Genomic DNA, 20,954 nt, shown 5'->3' on the forward strand with positions numbered 1-20,954 from the left:
CAGTTTTGATTAAACTATATCTTAATTATATAGACAAGCACGAAACATATAAGTATACAAATCAAGCTTATTATTCAAAGGATAAGTCAGAGACTACGCTATTCTAAAATACAGTTCTTCTTAAATTACTATCATTTATATAATAAAAAAAAAATAAAGTAATTAAATAAATACTGTAAAATATGTGATATTTATACTACGTACAGTCACCGGCTCACTACCACACCAAGTACCAGTACAAGTCTGTCTGCGATTGGCGCTCGCACGCAACTGTCAACTTGACATTTATAATACCGACTTGTGTGTGTGAGACAGCGTCTTGTATCCATTGCTAGATACAAACACTACAAATACTGTAACGAATTCACTTTGTAAAGGCAAAAACTACCTCATTTTGACTACGTACGTCGTGTCAACACATTCGTCCACGTTTCAAATAACAAAAAAAAATGCGTGAAGTAATTGTAAAATTGTCAAAATCTTCCTTGATACAATAAGTTTCAGAATGCGACACAAAACATTCGAATGCGACACAAAACATTCGGTAGAAATTACAATATTGTCTAAAAAATTTATCATTTCCATAAATTTGCTTAGAAAATTTGCTGTTGTTTAAAAAAAAGTCACCTTTTAAAAAAAACAGTAAACAGTTGAAAGTGGAGACTTTCCTTTTTTTTTTTCTTAACAAATAAACAACTTATTAATTCAATCGGAATCCAATTCGATCAGCTCTCGCGAACAAGTATCGAGTGTCGACGTGTCATTGTCATCTTGCGTTGTCGTCGTGTCATATTCTAAAGTGGACACGTCAAAGAGCGTTGATTGGTCGAAATCCGATCTCGTTTCGCAAATAGCTGCTGTTGATGCCGAGTTGCCTTTAAATACAAACAAATGAATTGTTAATTTTGAAATATGTCCATCTCATTAAAATATCAAATAATCCATCGGTTTAATTTACATACATACATATAATCACGTCTATATATATATCCCTTGCGGGGTAGACAGAGCCAACAGTCTTGAAAAGTCTGATAGGCCACGTTCAGCTGTTTGGCTTTATGATGGAGTTGAGATTCAAATAGTGACAGGTTGCTAGCCCATCGCCTAAAAGAAGAATCCCAATAAGCCTATCCCTTAGTCGCCTTTTACGACATCCATTGGAACGAGATGGAGTGGTCCTATTCTCTATTTTATTTGTGCCTGGAACCACACGGCACGGATTAATTTATACTTAATAAATACGAAAAACCTCTCTTCACTATAAAGCATTAATATCATGGTAAAAATCTTAAAATATGAATGTATGGAGTTATTTTTACCTTCGTCAACGGTAGGGCAGCTGTGTTCCGAACTGCTTGGCTCCTGCTGTGTGTTTTTGTCTTCTATGAGACGTTTGAGATCCTCTTTCTTCGGTCTCGTGAAGAATCCAAACTGAAATTATGATGCATACATACATACATAAATCCCATACGGGGTAGACAGAGTGAACGTTCACGCAAAGACTGAGAGTCCACGTTGCGTCGCATGGCTTTACGATGGAATTGAGATTAAAACAGCGACATGTTGCTAGCTTATCGTCTAGAAGAAGAATTCTAAGTGTATAAGTCTATCCCTTAGTCGCCTTTTACGACATCCATGATTATGACATTTTTTAATGCAAAATTATAAGCCAAATTATGAACATATTGAACTTTCTGAAATCTATTCCAAATTTTAACTGCGATAGTTGTAACATAAACAGAAACAATATATACCTTATACAGTACAAGCATTATGATAGCTAAAAGAAGAATTCCGGCTACGACGGCCACGATCCAAGGCCAGAGAGGAGGAGCCGGGTCGAGAACTAGTATAGTTCTTACTGCTGTATACCTGGAAACCATAGAGTTAACATTACATTTGTGTAAAGCAAACGAATGGATCCAATTATTACTATATATCTAATTCAGAAGAATATAAGACTGTTGAAGTGGATAGGTACCTGTGAAAGTAACGTTGCAATATATTTTTGAAACCATAACATACATACATATAGTCACGTCTATATCCCCTGCGGGGTAACCAGAGCCAACAGTCTTGATAAGACTTAAACAGCACATGCGTGCGTGCGTGTTGAGAATAGTGACAGGGTGCTAGCCATATATTTCTTTAGCTTTAGCCATAATTGCCTACAAAGGGATCCCAAGTTTATAAGCCTATCCCTTAGCCGCGTATAGAAAGACGTGGAGTGATTCTATACTAAAGTGCCGGAAATCGTAACAATATGAAATAATTCAATTTTTATTTGCACAATATAAGACCTAATTGGTCTTAAATTTATAAATTTTAGAATTAATAAATTTTATACCTTGTTGTACTCATATTAGAATTAATTTCGGTTAAATTATAATCTTATTATCTACACTAATATTATAAAGAGGAAAACTTTGTTTGTTTGGTTGTAATGAATAGGCTCAAAAACTACGGGACCGATTTTAAAAATTCTTTCACCATTCGAAAGCTACATTATCCACGAGTAACATAGACTATATTTTATTTTGGAAAAAAATAGGGTTCCGTAATATGATGGATTTTTCGGACACAAACTGAAAAAAATCAACCAAAAAGTTACTTATTTTGCGTACGCTGCCTAAACTACAAAAGATAGAACCATAAAATGTTTTAAATAATTGTAGATCTTATAAATATCTACAAAAAAGTCCGCGACACACCATACCTATCTATGTCGAGTGAGGCACAACAACCACATTTTTATTTAAAATCTTGAATTTTTTTTGGTCTACATTTAAACGCGTTTTTTTTACTCATGCTATTAATCCTTATCAAAATAAATAATCATTCATCAATAAGTACAGTTTATGTAGATAATATTTGGTCTTTGAATGATTAAAATTGGACGTTTGGTTTTGAAGTTGTGGTGAAATTAAAATATTACGATTTCTGCTGCATGGCCCGGGACTGCAGGCAGAAGTGACACTTTTGCCGGGAGCAAGACTTAGCCGCTTTGCGGGCGGTCCTTTAGTTAGTTCTAATAGAGATATATTTAGTATCGGCTGTGCATCCCTGCGAAGCCGGGGCGGGTCGTAATATTATAATTTGGTTTTCATTAGGTTCTCCGACTAGATTAAAATACTTACTTTTCGAAAGACAGTATGTGAATCTTTGAAGTAGCATTATACGTAGTGTTTTCTTTTAAAAAATTACCTGAAAATAAACAATAAAATATTATTCAGGGCAAAATTTCCTCGTATTTATTATAAAAAAAATAAGAACAATATAAAAATATTCTCTGTAACATAATAAATATACTTTTGTTTAAATCAGCCAAAGTCTAACTTTAATGCCATTTTCAATTAAAATAGCAATTCTTTGAAGATTCGGGTTAAAATTTTATAATGTCCACAAAAATTTTGTTTTATAATTTTTTATGTTATCGATATACATATACACATAATATATTATTTTCATTTTTATGTTATCCACAAAAATATATGGAATAGTTAAACTTTACTCTTTTGTAAATAATTGTTACTATACCTACCATAGACAAGTAAGTCTAATCTCAGAGGCAGAACTACAGATATAGTATGTTTTGCCGCTATCGTCCACTCGCAGTCCAACTGATCCATACTTCCCACGCAACCCATCACTGGGCTTGATAAGTTAATCTGAAATAGTGAACTTGTTAACTAAGTACATTATACAGTATGTATAATTATATCTACCCTTGCAGTTACCCGCGCTTTCTACTGGATACAAATTGTAACCAATACAGTTCAGTAGTAGAATATTCACACGAGAAATGTGAATGTGATTAAGATAATTTAAATATTTAGTGTAAAAATTAATAACAACATTATCACTATCTATTAGCAAATAGTATAAATACTTATATTATATATAAAGGAAAATAAGATTCTGCGCGAAAGAGTATCAAGAATAGGTAAATATAAGCTGACATACTTTAACATACATTTTTGGAGAATAGTTATAATATATAATAAAAATATACAATATTTGTGATAAGTATAATTACAAATAAAAAAAATATATATTATTTTCATTCAATAGATAGTATTTTTTTTCATCACGCGCTGACTTTATATATATGTTAATTCTTAACTACTATTTATAGTCATATTTTTAAATAGAAAACTAAATTAAAATGAACTTTAATTAGAACTAAAGTTAATACTTTTGAAAAAGAAAGAAAAAAAGACAATTAAAAACTAAAATTTAATTTACTCATTGTACAGTCCCTGCATATATATAATAGTAATTAATAATCCAAAAGTAAAATTATACCAACCTTGTCCGGTATATGGACTACCGCTTTCAAATTGTACCAGTCAGACGGCCCTAAATTGCTTATCTGAAAAGTTGAACAAGGATATATATAGAACACAAAAAAAAAGAAAAAATAGAAAGGTACATTGGAATTTGTATGGATAATAGAATATTATAGTTTAATTAATAACAAAATATTATTAATAAGCCAAATAGCTGAACGTGGCCATTCAGTCTTTTCAAGACTGTTGGCTCTGTCTGCCCCGCAAGGGATATAGACGTGACCATATTTATGTTTGTATGTAATTAATAACAAACTTTTTCGATTACCTGATAATAATGAAGAAACGTTATATTTGCCTCTCCATAAAGTGCATCTCTTGAAACTTCTACTGTCACATTTGGTAAAGCTTTCCTGAAAACATTCATATATAAAATTATTTATATTTATACTCACACACACATTGTATTAGAGAAGTCATGTAAAAGTATTTGAAACAATGAAAACTTAGCAATGCTTTGAATAAGTAATTTACGTGTAATTCATATAACACTTCACTTCATATCAATTTCTAAATTTCATATTGTTTGTTCTACTATAAGTAATTTATTTATTCATTTTATTTTATATATTTGGATGACCAACAGCAAGCTTTACAATCATTAGCTTTTAAAATATACATTTAAGAACCAATTACGGGTCTTCTTTCACTAATAAAAACAGATAAAGAAAAAACATTTGCTAGAAAGTCAATAAGAAAAAAAAGACTATGTAAGTAATTTTGCAATGAATCATTCAACACAGTTTGAAATTCCATAGGTAGCTAAGTTGTGATTACTTAACGGTATGCTTAGATCTTTAAAACTACACAACGGATTTTGTAGCAAAATATACTAGAAGTCGGGGCGGGTCGCTTGTATAAAATAAACCAATACATACCTACTGCCGTGCCGTGCCGTGTGGTTCCCGGCACCAAAACAAAAAATAATAGGACCATCTCTTTCCCATGGATGTCGTAAAAGGCGACTAAGGGAGAGGCTTACAAACTTGGGATTCTTTTTTAGGCGATGGGCTAGCAACCTGTCACTATTTGAATCTCAATTCTATCATTAGGCCAAATAGCTGAACGTGGCCATTCAGTCTTTTCAAGACTGTTGGCTCTACCCCGCAAGGGATATAGACGTGACCATATGTATGTATATATGTACAGTACATACCCACTGACAGTTATATTAGCCACCGGCCGTACTTCAAGCACTAATTCTTTAACAGTAACATTATCAGCAAAAACCATCTCAGCCGTTAAAACCAAATCGGTGTAATTTCCTGAATACTCATACTCCAGTTCTATATCGAATTCAGCTGTATCATTTCTCCTGAACAAAGCTGGTAGGTAACATGTCATGTTGAAGTCTTGTAGGGTACATGAAGTGGGGACCCGTTTTGGGACCAGCGGTAATGTTAGGTATAATTTGATGCCGTATGAAGGCTCCTCGTGGTTAACTATTGTAACTTTGGCACCTAGTTTTTGGTTAGTGCCGGGTATGTAAGGTCTGGAAAGAAAATTAAAGATAAATGGCGACATAATTGCCTTGAAGTTAAGCCTTGTAATGCCATTTCATATATAAAGAAAAGTATTCATATGTATAAAACAGGGAACCAAAAGTCTGTTTGTGTCGTCTTCAAAATGCTTTCTTTGCCGTGTGGTTCCCGGCATCAATAAAAAAGAGAATAGGACCACTCTATCTCGTTCCTAAGGATGTCGTAAAAGTCCACTAAGAGCTTATGAACTTGGGATTCTTATTATAGGCGATGGGCTAGCAACCTGTCTCTATTTGAATCTCATTTCTATCATTAAGCCAAACAGCTGAACGTGGCCTGTCAGTCTTTCAAGACTGCTGGCTCTGTCTACCCCGCAAGGGATACAGACGTGATTATATGTATGTACGTGGTCAAAATATCTCAATTTTATGCTTACGAGTCAAAGGGTTCCAGTGTCAATTTAAGGAGAGGTGTGCAAATCATGTCTTTGCCACAGTCATAGATCATTTGGAAGAGTGATGATGCTTGCAACACTGAATCATCGGCTAGTCGGGCGCTGTCTGAAAGTAAAGATATAAGTTTTAACTTTAAAAAAAGGCTAATCAACTTGGGGTTCCCTTTTGGGAAATGGGCTGGCAATCTGTCACTATTTCAATTTGTATTACATCATTAGACCAAACAGCTGAACGTGGTCTTCCAGTCTTGTAAGCTCTGTCTACCTCGTAAAGTTCTAATTTAGTTTATTCTAATTTACTCGTAGTCTATATTATTATGTAGTGTAGAAATAGGAATAAAATGGCCGTGTGGTTCCCGGTAAAAATAAAATTAAAAAATAGGACCACACCATATCTTTCCCATGGGTGTCGTAAAAGCGACTAAGGGATAGGCTAATAAAATTAGGTTTCTTCTTTTAGGCGATGGGCTAGCAACCTGTTGTCACTATTTGACTCTCAATTATATCATAACATAAGCAGAACAGCTGAGCGTGGCCTATCAGTTTTTTTCAAGACTTGTTGGCTCTTTCCACCACGTAAGGAATAGAGACGTGATTATATGTACGTAATTGGAGTAATGTATATGACCAAATACAAAACATTAAAGAGAAGATGTGCTTTCGTCTTGCAAGACACGTAGTTTTCTGGAACAAAATACGAGATTTATCAAGCCTATATGAGAATCAGGCCTTCATGACACGGCGGGCATGACTGACTCATCAATACGACAAGAATCAATAGTTACACGTTCTCAAAAGACTTGACTCACCTTGTGGCGTCACTAACTTCAGTTCATAGGATATCGGTATTGGTTTTGTTAGGTCTGTTGTGGTCTGAAAATAGAGATATATACTTATATTATAAATGTGAAAGTTTGTGAGTACGTCAGGATGTCAGTATGGATGTTTGTTACTTTTTCACACAAAAACTTTTGAACCGATTACGATGAAATTTGGTATGTAGCTGAAGACCCAGAATAACATATAGGCATGATAAACTTGCACATTCTAGCAACTTAATGTGAACCACTCCATGTCTTTCAAATGGATGTCGTAAAAGGCGACAATAAGCTTATAATCTTGGGATACCTCTTGTAGGCGATGGGCTAGAAACCTGCCTTTATTTGAATCCCAAATCCATCGTGAAGTCATACAGCTGAACGTGGGTTTTCAGCATTTTCGGGACTTTTCGCTTTGTCTACCCCGCAAGGGATATAGATGTGACTATATGTATGTATAAATACTTACATTGACTATAACGACATGTTCATCACACATTTCAATTCCAGGGCTCAGAGTGACCTCATTAGTAGTATCTTCCAAAATTGATGCTCTTCTCAAATCAGCATCAATCATTTTTATTGCTTGTAGTTCTGTAAGATTAAACGAAAAATTCTATAATATGTTGATTAATTTCATTCGTTTTAAAAGATCGTCGGTGGTCGAATAGGTAAGGTGCCCCGTTAAAATGTGTGATGCGCAGAAAGACACAGGTTCAAATCCCGCCTCGGCCATGTACCAATGACTATTTTCAAAGTATAATGTAAATAAGTTTGAATACTAACCGATGCTCTTTACGGTGAAGGAAAACATCGTGAAGGAAACCTGCACATTTAGGCAAATGGATTCGTAATCATGGATCCAATACGGGTTAGGTTGCGGAGGTCAGATAGGAGTCGCTTCGTATAAAAACCCGACTCACTCAATCCAGGATCCATGGTTAAAGGCATATCCCGGGCTCCTCTCCAGAGTGGGTGAGGATGCAACCGGGTCTAAAGCCAGGAGAAGCCAGGAGGAAGAAGATACAAATAGTAAGTATTATCCCATAAGGTGAAGACAGAGCCATCAGTCTCCAAAAGTCTGAAAACTTAATGACAGGGAGATGAGATTAAGATAGTGACAGGTTTGCTAGCCCATCGCATAAAAGAAGAATTCCAAATTTATACTCGTAGAATTTGACAATTTGCAAGGTAAGAGAAGCACCAGGCACACTGCTTTTACTTCAACCAGCGTGGAAGCTATTTCATTGGAATTGAGATTATTATAAAATAATCAAATATCGGATTTTTATGACTCTAGGATTATTATAACCCTAATCCATATTGTATCATGGTTACAACATCCAGTTGCGTGGAAAGCCTTAATTTTTAATCTAATAAAAATAAAGTAATTAGTAGTGTAGTAGTGCCGTGTGGTTCTCGGTACCTATAGAAAAAAGATTAGGACCATTCCATCTCTTTCCCATAGCTGTTATAAGAGGCGACTAATAGGCTTATAAACTTGGAATTCTACTTTTAAGTGATGGGCTAGTAACCTGTCACTATTTGAATCTCAATTCTATCATTAAGCGAAAGAGCTGAACTTATCGTAACGGCACGTACGATAACGGCCTATCAGTCTATCACGATTGTTGGCTCTGTCTACCATGCAAGGGATAAAGATGTGATTATATGTATGTATGTTAATGTTAATGTAATTAAAATATTAAATTAAAATTAAATTTTTATTACGGAGTACTTACTCAATTTTACATGCGAATAATATTGAGGACGGACATTCAAACAGAAATAAGTTGTGAAATTGTTAGCATTCTCTGGCAAGTCTGCTATGTCCGGCAGCTTGATTAGCACGTCGACTTTTATGGTGGGGGTACATTTGTAAAGGTACGCCTTGCCACTTGCGTGGGCGCCTATGGCTACATCTGAAAAAAAAAAGAAAATGCTTTAGAATTTTTCCATTCATTCATTCACTATCACTACATAGTATAAAGAAATGTCTGTCTGTCCCTATGTTTGTATAAACATACATACATACACAGGTCACGCTTTATCCCTTGTGGGGTAGACAGAGCCAACAGTCTTGAAAAGACTTATATAAATAAAATAAACAAATATATACGGGACAAATTACACAGATTAAGTTAGTCTCGAAGTAAGTTCGAAACTTGTGTTACGGGATACTAACTCAACGATACTATATAATTTATAATAAATACTTATATAGATCAACATCCAAGACCCAGGCCAATCAGCGTACTACCGCTGCGCCACAGAGGCCGTGTATGTATGTATGTTTAGATATTTTAAACATAAAAAAAATAAAAATATTTTATTGGGTAACAAAATCATTACAAATAATGTAAGTATCTCACCGTTACACAAATCATTATCAACATCTTTTCCCGTAGATATAGAAATACCGAACCCACTAGCTCTCTCGGCTGTTATTCTTTGCAAGTAGTCCCGTTTTATTCCGGCCTTGCTTCCTTGGTATATGTATACAACTCCATTATCCTCCCAAGGCGCTCCAATTGCCACATCTGAAAATATACATACCTACATACGTACATATGGTCACGTCTATATCCTTTGTGGGGTAGACAGAGCCAACACTCTTGAAAAGACTGATAGGCCACGCTCAGCTATTTGGCTTAATGATAGAATTGAGATTCAAATAGCGACAGGTTGTTAGCCCATCGCCTAAAAAAATAATCCCGAGTTTGTAAGCATATCCTTTAGTCGCCTTTTACGACATCCATGGGAACGACATGTAGTGGTCCTATTCTTTTTTGTACTGGTGCCGGGAATCACACGGCACTGCAAAATATATAAATAACATTTAAACAAGCTTTTGGTACCTACTAATAAACGCTTCGCTCCCGTGATAGCTTTGCAAAACTAAACGTGGATTTGCAAAACCTCTCGAAGGTCTTTCCGTGCCAAATTTAATCAAATTTTGTCCAGCTATTGAGTTTATACGTTTTTAAATATAAATATGTTCTTCAAAACCACTAAAACCTGAACATTCGTTTTACGCATTATTCAAATCTTTATAATTTAAAAGGAAACTCACTGACTGACCGTTCAACTCACAAGCAAAACTACTGAATGCAGAGCAGAATTTTTGGCAGCATTAAGATATGATGACGGCCTCTGTGGCGCAGCGGTAGTACGCTTGTCTGTGTTATGACACCGGAGGTCCCGGGTTTGAATCCTGGCCAGGGCATGATGAGAGAAGAACTTTTTATGCTTGGCCTGGGTCTTGGATGTTTATCTATATAAGTGTTTATTATAAAATATAGTATCGTTGAGTTAGTATCTCGTTACATAAGGCTCGAACTTACTTCGAGGTTAACTCAATCTGTGTAATTTGTCCCGTATATACATATATAGCGAAATTCCCGCAGAAATGGCAAAATATATAGGTAGTTTAATTTATTATAGGTACCGTTAAATCCGTCACCGTCGATATCACCAAGGCTAGCTATACTGCTTCCGAATCTGGCTCTGCTTGCCTCGCTACCATACACATACGTAGATTCTTCTAGAACAAATGTTGAGTTCTGGAAGAAGAGTAGATTCGTCAATGATTTAGAGCTAGTTTCCTTTCAAACAAGTCAAACCATTGATTCCTTACTCCATATATATGTATCTCGCATCAGGATCTTTGAATATAAGACTGCGATATGCCTGTAGTCTTATAGGTCTTATTTCGATCACAAGAGCCCAGTTACTTACGACGCTTTTTAGCTTTACTATGCTGGTATAAGAAATATTTGTTGATAAATATTTACCTTCTTAAATAAGTACCCGAAACCGCCGAGCTTGCATGAAGAGAGTTATGAATGTGGATGAAGCGAAGGAAGTATGCAGAGATCGTTGCAAGTGGAAAAAGGTAGTCTCTACCTACCCCTCCGGGAAAGAAGCGTTATTTTATGTATGTACTAGCTGTGCCCGCGACTTCGTCCGCGTGGAATAGTTATTTTGGGCATCATATTTATTTTTGCAAACATCCTCCTCGGCGGTCAGGCGGTCACGCGTATTAGAAAGAACGCTGGTTCGCCGTATTAAATGTTTCGCTGCAAATTGCTTATAACGATTATATCTCAAAACCTATTCGTCTGATTTATATACTGTAAATGGCAATTTTAGTCTACATGAAAAGCCGAAAGTAATAAACATATTTATTTGGATAAGGATTAATACTGAATTAAAGAAAATTGGTTTCAAAATAACTTATGTTTATAATGAAAAAATAATCTTAAAAAATGAACATAAAAGTGGTTATTGTAAGTAAACCTTAAGAGATAGATATATGCTCTCGCGAACTTTTTTGTGGCAAAAAATGAGTACTTCACATCTTTAGTACATTGTTTTACTATATCTTTGTTGGTTTGCGCAGCGTTCGCGTGGAAAGCTCGCAGATGGCCGACTCATTCAACTTTCACCTGCATTGTTGACGTTTCCCGTAGGAAATTCGGGATAAAATGTAGCCTATAGCCTTCCTCGATAAATAGACTATCTAACAGTGAAAGAGTTATTCAAATCGGTTCAGTAGTTTCTGAGATTAGCGCGTTTAAACAAACAAACAAACAAACAAACAAAACAAACTCTTCAGCTTTATAATATTGGTATAGATGTATGTATATTTACCTTCTCCCGGTTCAGATAAACTATAACAGCACCCTGATCATATTTGAAGCCACTATCTCTCTTCACGTAGTTGGGAGCTCCAACCAACAAATCAATTCTGCCATCAGAGTTAATGTCCACACAGCACAGAGCCGCTCCGAAGTAGGAACCCATTTGGGGTCCCACGATTTTGGCTTTAATTTTTAAGGGATCGGACTCTATTTTCACCGGTTCTATGATTAACACCTGCAATTCAAATAGGGTATCTGATTAGGTTGTACATACATACATACATATGGTCACGTCTATATCCCTTGCGGGGTAGACAGAGCCAACAGTCTTGAAAAGACTGAATGGTCACGTTCAGCTATTTGGCTTAATGATAGAATTGAGATTCTTTAGATTGATTAGGTTGTTTACCGCAGCAATACAATCAATCGAAATATATAAATCTATCTGCGTCCTGGGGCGTGTCATTCTACGTTACATTCTAGAATAGAATAGATTTATTTTCAAAATTGGATACAAGGTATCACTAATTGACGTCACATCACTTAAATCTAATTATAACTACTACCGCTTCCAAAGAGCATGTGCAGAAGTAGCGGCGGAACAAACTACACTGCAGCATTTTCATCGGACGTTAATTAACATATACAGATCTCTTAAAACTACATCGTGGACGAATGCACATTGTCTACATGTGATGCGAATGCACATTCTATCCATGTACTTAACTATATCAAAAACTGTCCAGTAGATTTTGCGTGAAAGAGACAACAGACTGGACGTTAGAAGATTTGTACTTTTGTCATCTCTAAGTGGTTTATTAAATTTAATTTGGTATAAAATGTAGTGTATGCGTAACATACACAACTATATTCGAGTAAACTATCACGGTATTAAAATACTTTACCTGGCCAAGACCCATTTTAGATCGAGGGGCTCCCCCCACTTGGAGAAATATCCCGTGAGGTTCAAACATGGCTGATTCTACACTGTATCCTGAAAAGAATAATACACAGTTAACATTTTGTTCAATCGATGTTAAAATCTACATATCATTTTATTAATTAAATACATGTTATAAATTTTACTTTATTTTAATTAACTAATATTAACTCCAAAATGTTATATTCATCACAATAGCCTATAAAAACCTGCTCGCCGTTTTATATTATTTTAAAATTGCGATGCCCAACAGGGTTCATATTGTACCTACTTATAAACAATAAGTGTAATTTATGATTTCGAATTTAATAATTATATCATGTATCAATACATACATACATACAAAATAGTCACAAGGGTTTTATTTATTGGAAGACACAATATAATAACGTAGATATACCTACCAACATACATTACATAAATTGTTATTATACATATATATATATGTTAGAAAAGTTGAATCATTCCGCCGCATTTAATTTTATTAGCATAATGATTTAATTATTATTAATAGACAACCTATTAACTATACATTACGTAGGAAATTAGATAATTATTTCATTTATTACTGAATTTACATATGATTTACAAATGTTAACCTTATGTGATTTTTTCATAATTATATTATACTTAATAAATACTTCATCGTTATCATTATATCAGACTTGGACGTTAGACGTTCTTTTGCAGGTAAACCTAACCAGAATCCACGGTTACACATTCCTGAATTCCTGATGATGTCTTCCCTCACCGGAAGAGCATCGGTTAATAATCAAACTAATGTAATAGCCGTGTGATTCCCGGCACCAATACAAAAAATATTAGGACCACTCCATCTCTTTCCATGGATGTCGTAAAAGGCGACTAAGGAATAGGCTTACAAACTTGAGATTCTTTTTTAGGCGATGTATTAGCAACCTGTTTCCTGTTTTGAATCTCAATTCTATCATTAAGCCAAATAGCTTAACGTGGCCATTCAGTCTTTTCAAGACTGTTAGCTCTGTCTACCCCGCAAGGGATATAGACGTGACCATACGTATGGTGCTGGGAATCACACGGCTATATATGTATAAACGCGTAAACTATAACTAACATAAATTCAAAAACTTACCAAAATAATCGTCGGGCCCCAAGTCGTAGGTAAAGTATGGATTCGCTACAGGTTGTTTCCTTATTGTAGGACCTCTCTCCAAAATGAAGTAATCGATTATTCCACCTGTGAAAAGTAGTTACATTTTTAATCCAATTCAAAATCCTCTTTTGTGAACTATAATATATAGTATAGCCTAAAAAAAGAATCTTAAATAATAATTTAAGATTCTTTTTTTAGGCTTAAGCGCCTAAAATAAGAATCTTGAATAACTGACACTATTTGAATCTTAATTACTTTAATAAGCTATATACTTAGCTGAATGCACTTTAGGTGTTTGCGAGACTGTAGGCTCAGTCTAAGGAATAAAGACGTGATTATTTGTATGTTTCAACAGAAGTTATTCAAGAGTTATTCAAAATTCAGCAAATCGAATCGAGACTTCGACGAAGTTTCAACAAAATTAAAATTTAACTTAGTTAAGTTGATATGTGAGGAAAAAGGAGAATATTAGAGAAGACATAGGATCTTCTTCCTCGTGGCTACATTCTTACCACTAGGTAGAGGAGCCTGGCGTTCGCCCTTGACCATGGATCCTGGATTGAGGGAGTCAGTCTTGTACACGAAAAGACCTTTGCATGGGAACCAAAGGCATAGGATCATGGTTCCCGGCACCCATGGAAAAAAGAATAGGATCGCACCGTCTCTTACCCATGGGTGTCGTACAAGGCGACTAAGGGAAAGGGATTCTTTTTTTAGGCGATGGGTTAGTAATCTGTTTCTATTTGAATCTCAATTCTATCATTAAGCTAAACAGCTGAACGTGGCCTACTAGATTTTCAAGACTGTTGGCTCTGTCTACACCGCAGTGTGATTATACGTATGTATGTATGTTATACATCAAGTTTCCTGAATGTGCAGGTTTCCACACGATGTTTTCCCTTAACAGTTACCCCTCTCTGACATAAGATGTAGCTTTATAATTACAAACCAGTATTTTGCAAAATTCCTGGTGCTCCCAAAAGTATGTTACTGTCATCAGTGACTTTCATAGACAAACCGGCTAGACCGTACGCGTAGAAGTTCAGATATTTCCCACCATAATCTAGATATTCTTTCCGGTTACCTGGGGCACTTATTGCGTAATTATCTGAAAGAAAGATAGATAGATTATACGTCCATTAGGACAGTAGTAGTTACAGTTATATAACAGCCTTTTAACCTGCGTTGCACAATAAATATATTTGATTTGATATTTGATTTGAATAGATAGGTTTGGAATAGTTTAGGACTTATGTACATTTTGAAACTCGCCAATATATAACATCGTTATCCTATGAGCCGTGTGGTTCCCGGCACCAATACAACGGACCACTCCATCTCTTTCCCATGGATGTCGTAAAAGGCGACTAAAGGATAGGCTTACACTCTTTTTTAGGCAATGGGCTAGCAACCTGTCACTATTTGAATTTCAATTCTATCATTAATAGCTGAACGTGGCCATTCAGTCTTTTCAAGACTATTGGCTCTGTCTACCCCGCAAGGGATATAGACGTGACCATATGTATGTATGTTATCCTATGTTACTTAAATTGTACTTGTTCTTGTTTTCATTTTTTTTTCAACATAACAATGTGTAAACATTTATTTTTCTCTTTATTTTTTTATTGAGAATACTTACATACATACATATAATCACATTGCGAGGTCGCACAGCTGTTGCCTGAGTTCACCGTACGATTAAATTACGATTATTTTCGTCACTTAGGCAAAAGGCCATAGTGTTTCAATAATAACTTTACAGGAAAATTGATTTTTTTTTTGGTAGTGCTACGAATATAGAACCTTAATGGGGAATTGGCGTGTCAGGGAAAGTTTTTGAGACTCCTAATTATTTGGTGTGGAATCATTTTATAACGCCTAGAGCGATCTGAGGTTTGAAGTTAAAATGGATATAAACTGTTATTAGCTGGTTGAAATATTTAATTTTTTTCCGTTATGGTTATTCTACTTATTTTTTTTTACATACCCTACATTTATTAAAACATTCTTCTTACATTCTTCTTTTAGGCGATGGGCTAGCAACCTGTCACTATTAAAATCTCAATTTTGTCTTAAAGCCAAATAGCTGAACGTGGCCTATCAGTCTTCAAGACCGTTGGCTCTGTCTACCCCGCAAGGGTTCTAGACGTGATTATATGTATGTATTTATAAAAAGAATTGTTCTTACCTTTTAGTGGAAAAAGCTTTTGATCTCTCCTTGTAGATGTAAAGGCGTAGCATGCGCCTATTGTTAAAAGATGGGTGTCTTTGTATGATTCAGCCCATGACGGGGCACAAGCCTAAAACAAGTAATTAATCAACATTCACCCCCTGTGGTGTAGAAATAATACATATAATCACGTCTATATCCCTTGCGGGGTAGATAGAGCCAACAGTCTTGAAAAGACTGATGGGCCCTGAACGTGGCCCATTTGGTTTTAACATAGAATTGAGATTCAAATAATGACAGGTTGCTAGCCCATCGCCTAAAAGAAGAATCCAAAGTTTATAAGCTTATCCCTAAGTCGCCTTTTACGACATCCATGGGAAAGAGATGAAGTGGCCCTATTTTTTTTTTCTATTGGTGCTGGGAACCACACGGCACGTGTAGAAGTAATGTGCTTAGCATTGAGTGACAAGGTCCCAGGTTCAAGCTCAGGTTGAAATTATGTAAATTGGAAGAAATTTCTCTGGAAATAAGTAGTGCTCTTGTACTAAATGTCTCTTGACTTTAAGTTCTATTCTTATTTTTTCCTTGATGTACATATATATATTAATAAAATAAATTAACTTACGAATATTATATTGTCATTTATAGCACCAACTGTTGCTCCAAATAACATGTCTTTGGTGAGAAATTTTTTCGTATCAAACCTTCCTAAAAATGAAATACATAATTATGTTTTTAGCAAATTGGTAGAAAGCGGTACCTAACACGTAGGTACGTTTCTGTAGTAAGAAAAAAGAAGTCCGCCATTGCAAGTGATTTGTTTCTTTATAACTATGTACTTATGACCTATTTTCTTGTTACTGTGTAAATTTCTATGCAATAAAGATATCACAAACAAACAAACAGAAAATATAGATATTTATTGTTACACGATTATGTACGATATCGAGGATAACTTTGATATAATCAAATTCAGATGGAACATATATATGTATATGAGGAATTGTTATGATTTTTATATTAAAAAGCGTTTTTGTGACATAAATATAATCACTTAAATTCTAATGGCGAAAACGGAATTTGGTAATACAGGTAAGATAGCATAATTTTCCTGAAGCAAAGCAATGAGCGTACGCATACATACTTATACTCACGTCTATATCCCTTGCGGGGTAGACAGATCCGTCAGTCTTGTAAAGATTGAAAGGCCACGTTCAGCTGTATGGCCATCACATACAAGTGGAATCCCAATTCTCAGTTTATAAACCTATCCTTTAATGGCCTTTTACTACATCCATAAAAAAGATATGGAGTGGTTTTATTCATTTTCCTTTAGCACTTTAAACCACAATTATCATCATAATTGGTGTCAGTGTATAAAAAGATTATTAGATATGATTTGTCAGCCATAGAAATCGAAATAATATAGGACGATTTTTATTGGTGACAATTATAATTTACGTTTCCGAATGTTAATCACTTTAAATGGATTAAAGACTGAATTAATTTATGTATGTTGATATACTTACCCCTATCGTGGACAGTCAGTTGATTACATATTATCACGTACATGGATGTCTCTTTTACGGAACACGTGAACACGCGTCCCGATTTTACATAAGGATATTCGGTACTATTTGCTTTCGGGGCGCCAACGATTAATCTGGAAAATTATCATTTGTATTTAATCTATTCAATACTACTTACATACATACATATGGTCACGTCTATCCCTTGTGGGGGTATACAGAGTCAACTGTCTTGAAAAGACTGATTGGCTACGTTCAGCTATTTGGTTTAATGATAGAATTAAGATTCAAATAGTGACACGTTGCTAGCACATCGCCTAAAAAAAGAATCCCTAGTTTGTAAGCCTATCCCTTAGTCGCCTTTAACGACATCTATGGGAAAGAGCTGGAGTGGTTGACCTGTTTTTTTTACTGGTGCCGGAACCACACGGCACTATACAATATTAAATTCAATTCAATACTACTTATATGTTTCATATAAATATAATTTCATATAATAAAGGCTGGCCTTGAAATTAGGCATTGTGTTTTCCTCATGTCTATATATCACTACGAGAGGATTTTAATAATTCGTCGTGTGAATGCCAATCTATTATATAAAGGAACAAGGGTGACTGACTCATCGACGCCCAGCCTGAAACATAGAATCTGCAAACTCGAAGTTTGGTCATCAGCTTTATTTATGACGTTGTGCTGAGATAAAAAGGATTTTTCGAAATTCAACCCCTAAAGGGAGTCAGGGTTAAAGTTTGTATGAAAAAAATATATTATAAAGGGGAAAGTATGTGTGTTTTCTTTACCTATTTGACTCAAAAATTTCTTTTATCTAACAATAATAAAGTAGGTAACAAGTTTATCCCGATAAAGATACAGAAATTCGTTCGCCTAGTATTTGATAAACTGCAATTTATTTAAGGGACATTGCGGGCAAAAGTAACATAAAAATAACGTCTAATTATGTTTAGAACTTTTTTACGTGGCATCTCCAAAAGTTTCATATTAAACATAACATACTAGCTGTGCCCGCGACTTCGTCAACGTGGAATAGTTATTTTGGGTATCATTGAAGCCCTCAAGGATGAATAATTTTCCCCAATTTTATTGACATTCTCCATTATTTCTTCGCTCCCTCAAGAATAAATAATTATCCCCGTTTTTTTCACATTTTCTATTATTTCTTCGCTTCTAATAGTTGCAGCGTGATGTATATAGCCGAAAGCCTTCCTCGATAAATGGTCTATTCAACACAAAAATAATTTTTCAATTTGAACCAGTAGTTCTTGAGATTAGCGTGTTCAAACAAACAAACTCTTCAGCTTTATAATATTAGTATAGATACATACTTATACATACATCGTCTTTATCCCTCACGAGGTACACAGAGCCGTTAGTCAGAATTAAGGCCGCGTTAAAAATAACAAACGCAAACATAAAAATTTATGATCAAGTGGAACAATAAACAAAACATAAACTTACTTTTGAGCTGTCAAAAAGACAGAATAACCAAAATACTTCGCTGTATTTGGTGGGAAAAATGTCACTCTGTTGTTATCATTGTAAACTAACTTATTGTTCACTATATCACAATTAGCTTGATCTATAAACATTATACACAAAATAATCCATTTCCACATTTTATTTGATAATACTTTTTTTTTAACAATAAAAAATCGCGAATTTAAAAAAATATTTTCACACTACTTTGTGCAGGATAGATTGACCTAGCACTGACTTATATTGTTGTCTTGTTCGTGCGAACGTTAAAATTGACTGATGATTACTATAGGTTCATTTTAAACGAAACCGATAAGGGATGACGCATGCACACTTTGAACTATACATTGTATTTAAGTTAAATGCATGATAGCATTCTGCATTTCTATTGACCATGGTTGAGATTGGTCGCCGACCTCAGTGCAAGCTGGGAATCATCATCACAATTGCGCAAGTTCAAATGACTGACTCTTAACACTGACTACATAACTTTGAAAATAGTCATTGGAGTACATGGCCCAGGTGGGATTTGAACCTGTGCCTTTATGCACGCATTGTAACCACCCACTTAACCGATTTGACTACCGACGCTCACACCTTTTGTCTATCTAGGGATCTAGATTTTGGGAAAAAAAAGAGTGCTCGGAAGAGTTTTTATAATTATTAATGACTAGCTGTGGCCGTGACTTCGTCCGCGTGGAAAAGTTATTTCGGGCATCATTGAAGCCCTCAAGGATGAATTATTTCTTCGTTCCTTATAGTTGCAGCGTAATGTTATATAGCCTAAAGCCTTCCTCGATAAATGGTCCATTCGACGCAAAAATAATTTTTCAATTCGGACCAGTAGTTGCTGAGATTAGCGCGTTCAAACAAACAAACTCTTCAGCTTTATAATATTAGTATAGATATGTATGTGACATAAAAATATTATTTATCTCAAAGTTTCCTGCAACGCTGATAACATTACAATGAATCATTAAGTAATTACAGAGTACATACATACATTCAATCACGTCTATATCTCTTGCGGGGTAGACAGAGCCAACAGTCTTGAAAAGACTAATATGCCACGTTCAGCTGTTTGGCTTAACGATAGAATTGAGGTTCAAATAGTGACAGGTTGCTAGCCCATCGCCTAAAAGAAGAATCCCAAGTCAATCGAATGAGTTGGATTGGTCCTATTCTTTTTTTTTATTGGTGCCGGGAGTCACACGGCACAATTGTTATATAGATACAGTTTAGTTAATTACAGAACAATTTAAAGTAATATAATTATTTATTAATGTCTACTGTTAATGACAATGATTTTTATTTTCAAAATGTGCAATTGTGCACAGTTTTGATTTGTACATACATACATATAGTCACATCTATTTCCCTGGCGGGGAAGACAGAGCCATCAGTTTTGGAAAGACTGAAAGGTCACGTTCATCTGTATGGTTTCATGATGGAATTGAGATTCAAATAGTGACAGGTTGCTAGGCCTTGACATATAAAGAATTTGAATTTAGAAGAGATGGTGTATCAAAGAGTTTGTTTATCTACCGGACAAGGGAAATAACCTATCAAATTCATGGGCAATCATGCGCAATGTGGGGGACCATTATTTGTTGGGTGATTCTGATATGCGGTAGGTACCTACCACACATTATTTTTAAAAAGAACTAACACTGTGGTGAGGTCTCTTATAAATAGATAATATTTACGTAAATAGTAAAGACATTTTGAACCATTCTTAAATTGAAACTAAATTTACATTTAAAGTTTGGTGACAGAAAGGTAAGAGTTTTACTTCAGTCCAGTAGTTTTTGAGTTTATTCGTTAAAAACACACGAATCTTTTCTATTAAGTATAAATTGAAAAAATAAATTGTTTCTTAAAAACTAAAAAATCAAAAAACTATAATAACTGGAAAATGATTCATTATATAACTTTTGTAAACCT

The 20,954-nt window shown here is 34.9% G+C and overlaps 1 protein-coding gene across 1 annotated transcript; it reads right to left on the minus strand.

Annotated features, from left to right (window-relative positions):
• Positions 1–217: 217 nt before the first annotated feature.
• On the minus strand, positions 218–19,261 carry LOC106132450 (integrin alpha-PS3). The gene is made up of 22 exons (XM_013331874.2): positions 18,993–19,261; positions 17,517–17,650; positions 16,613–16,695; positions 16,006–16,117; positions 14,767–14,925; positions 13,797–13,901; positions 12,651–12,739; positions 11,756–11,980; positions 10,551–10,665; positions 9,475–9,642; positions 8,845–9,024; positions 7,572–7,696; positions 7,094–7,157; positions 6,267–6,390; positions 5,506–5,841; positions 4,618–4,702; positions 4,310–4,372; positions 3,542–3,668; positions 3,138–3,204; positions 1,755–1,872; positions 1,320–1,431; positions 218–875 (listed from the first exon to the last, which is right to left on the minus strand). The coding sequence occupies exons 1-22, from the start codon at positions 19,148–19,150 to the stop codon at positions 706–708; spliced, it is 2,919 nt and encodes a 972-aa protein (XP_013187328.2). The 5' UTR covers positions 19,151–19,261; the 3' UTR covers positions 218–705.
• Positions 19,262–20,954: the final 1,693 nt, after the last annotated feature.

Source organism: Amyelois transitella, chromosome 14 (assembly GCF_032362555.1).
Source record: "Amyelois transitella isolate CPQ chromosome 14, ilAmyTran1.1, whole genome shotgun sequence".
Taxonomy (NCBI): domain Eukaryota; kingdom Metazoa; phylum Arthropoda; class Insecta; order Lepidoptera; family Pyralidae; genus Amyelois; species Amyelois transitella.

Bases quoted from the DNA above. Each gene is read 5' to 3' on its own strand.
- LOC106132450 (XM_013331874.2), bottom strand. From the start codon at position 19,150: ATGTGGAAATGGATTATTTTGTGTATAATGTTTATAGATCAAGCTAAT. The intron at 4,703-5,505 runs GTATGTACTGTA...GAATGTTTTCAG, and splicing joins GCTAATATAACTGTCAGTGG to GAAAGCTTTACCAAATGTGA. The intron at 1,432-1,754 runs GTATATATTGTT...TCATAATTTCAG, and splicing joins TAATGCTTGTACTGTATAAG to TTTGGATTCTTCACGAGACC.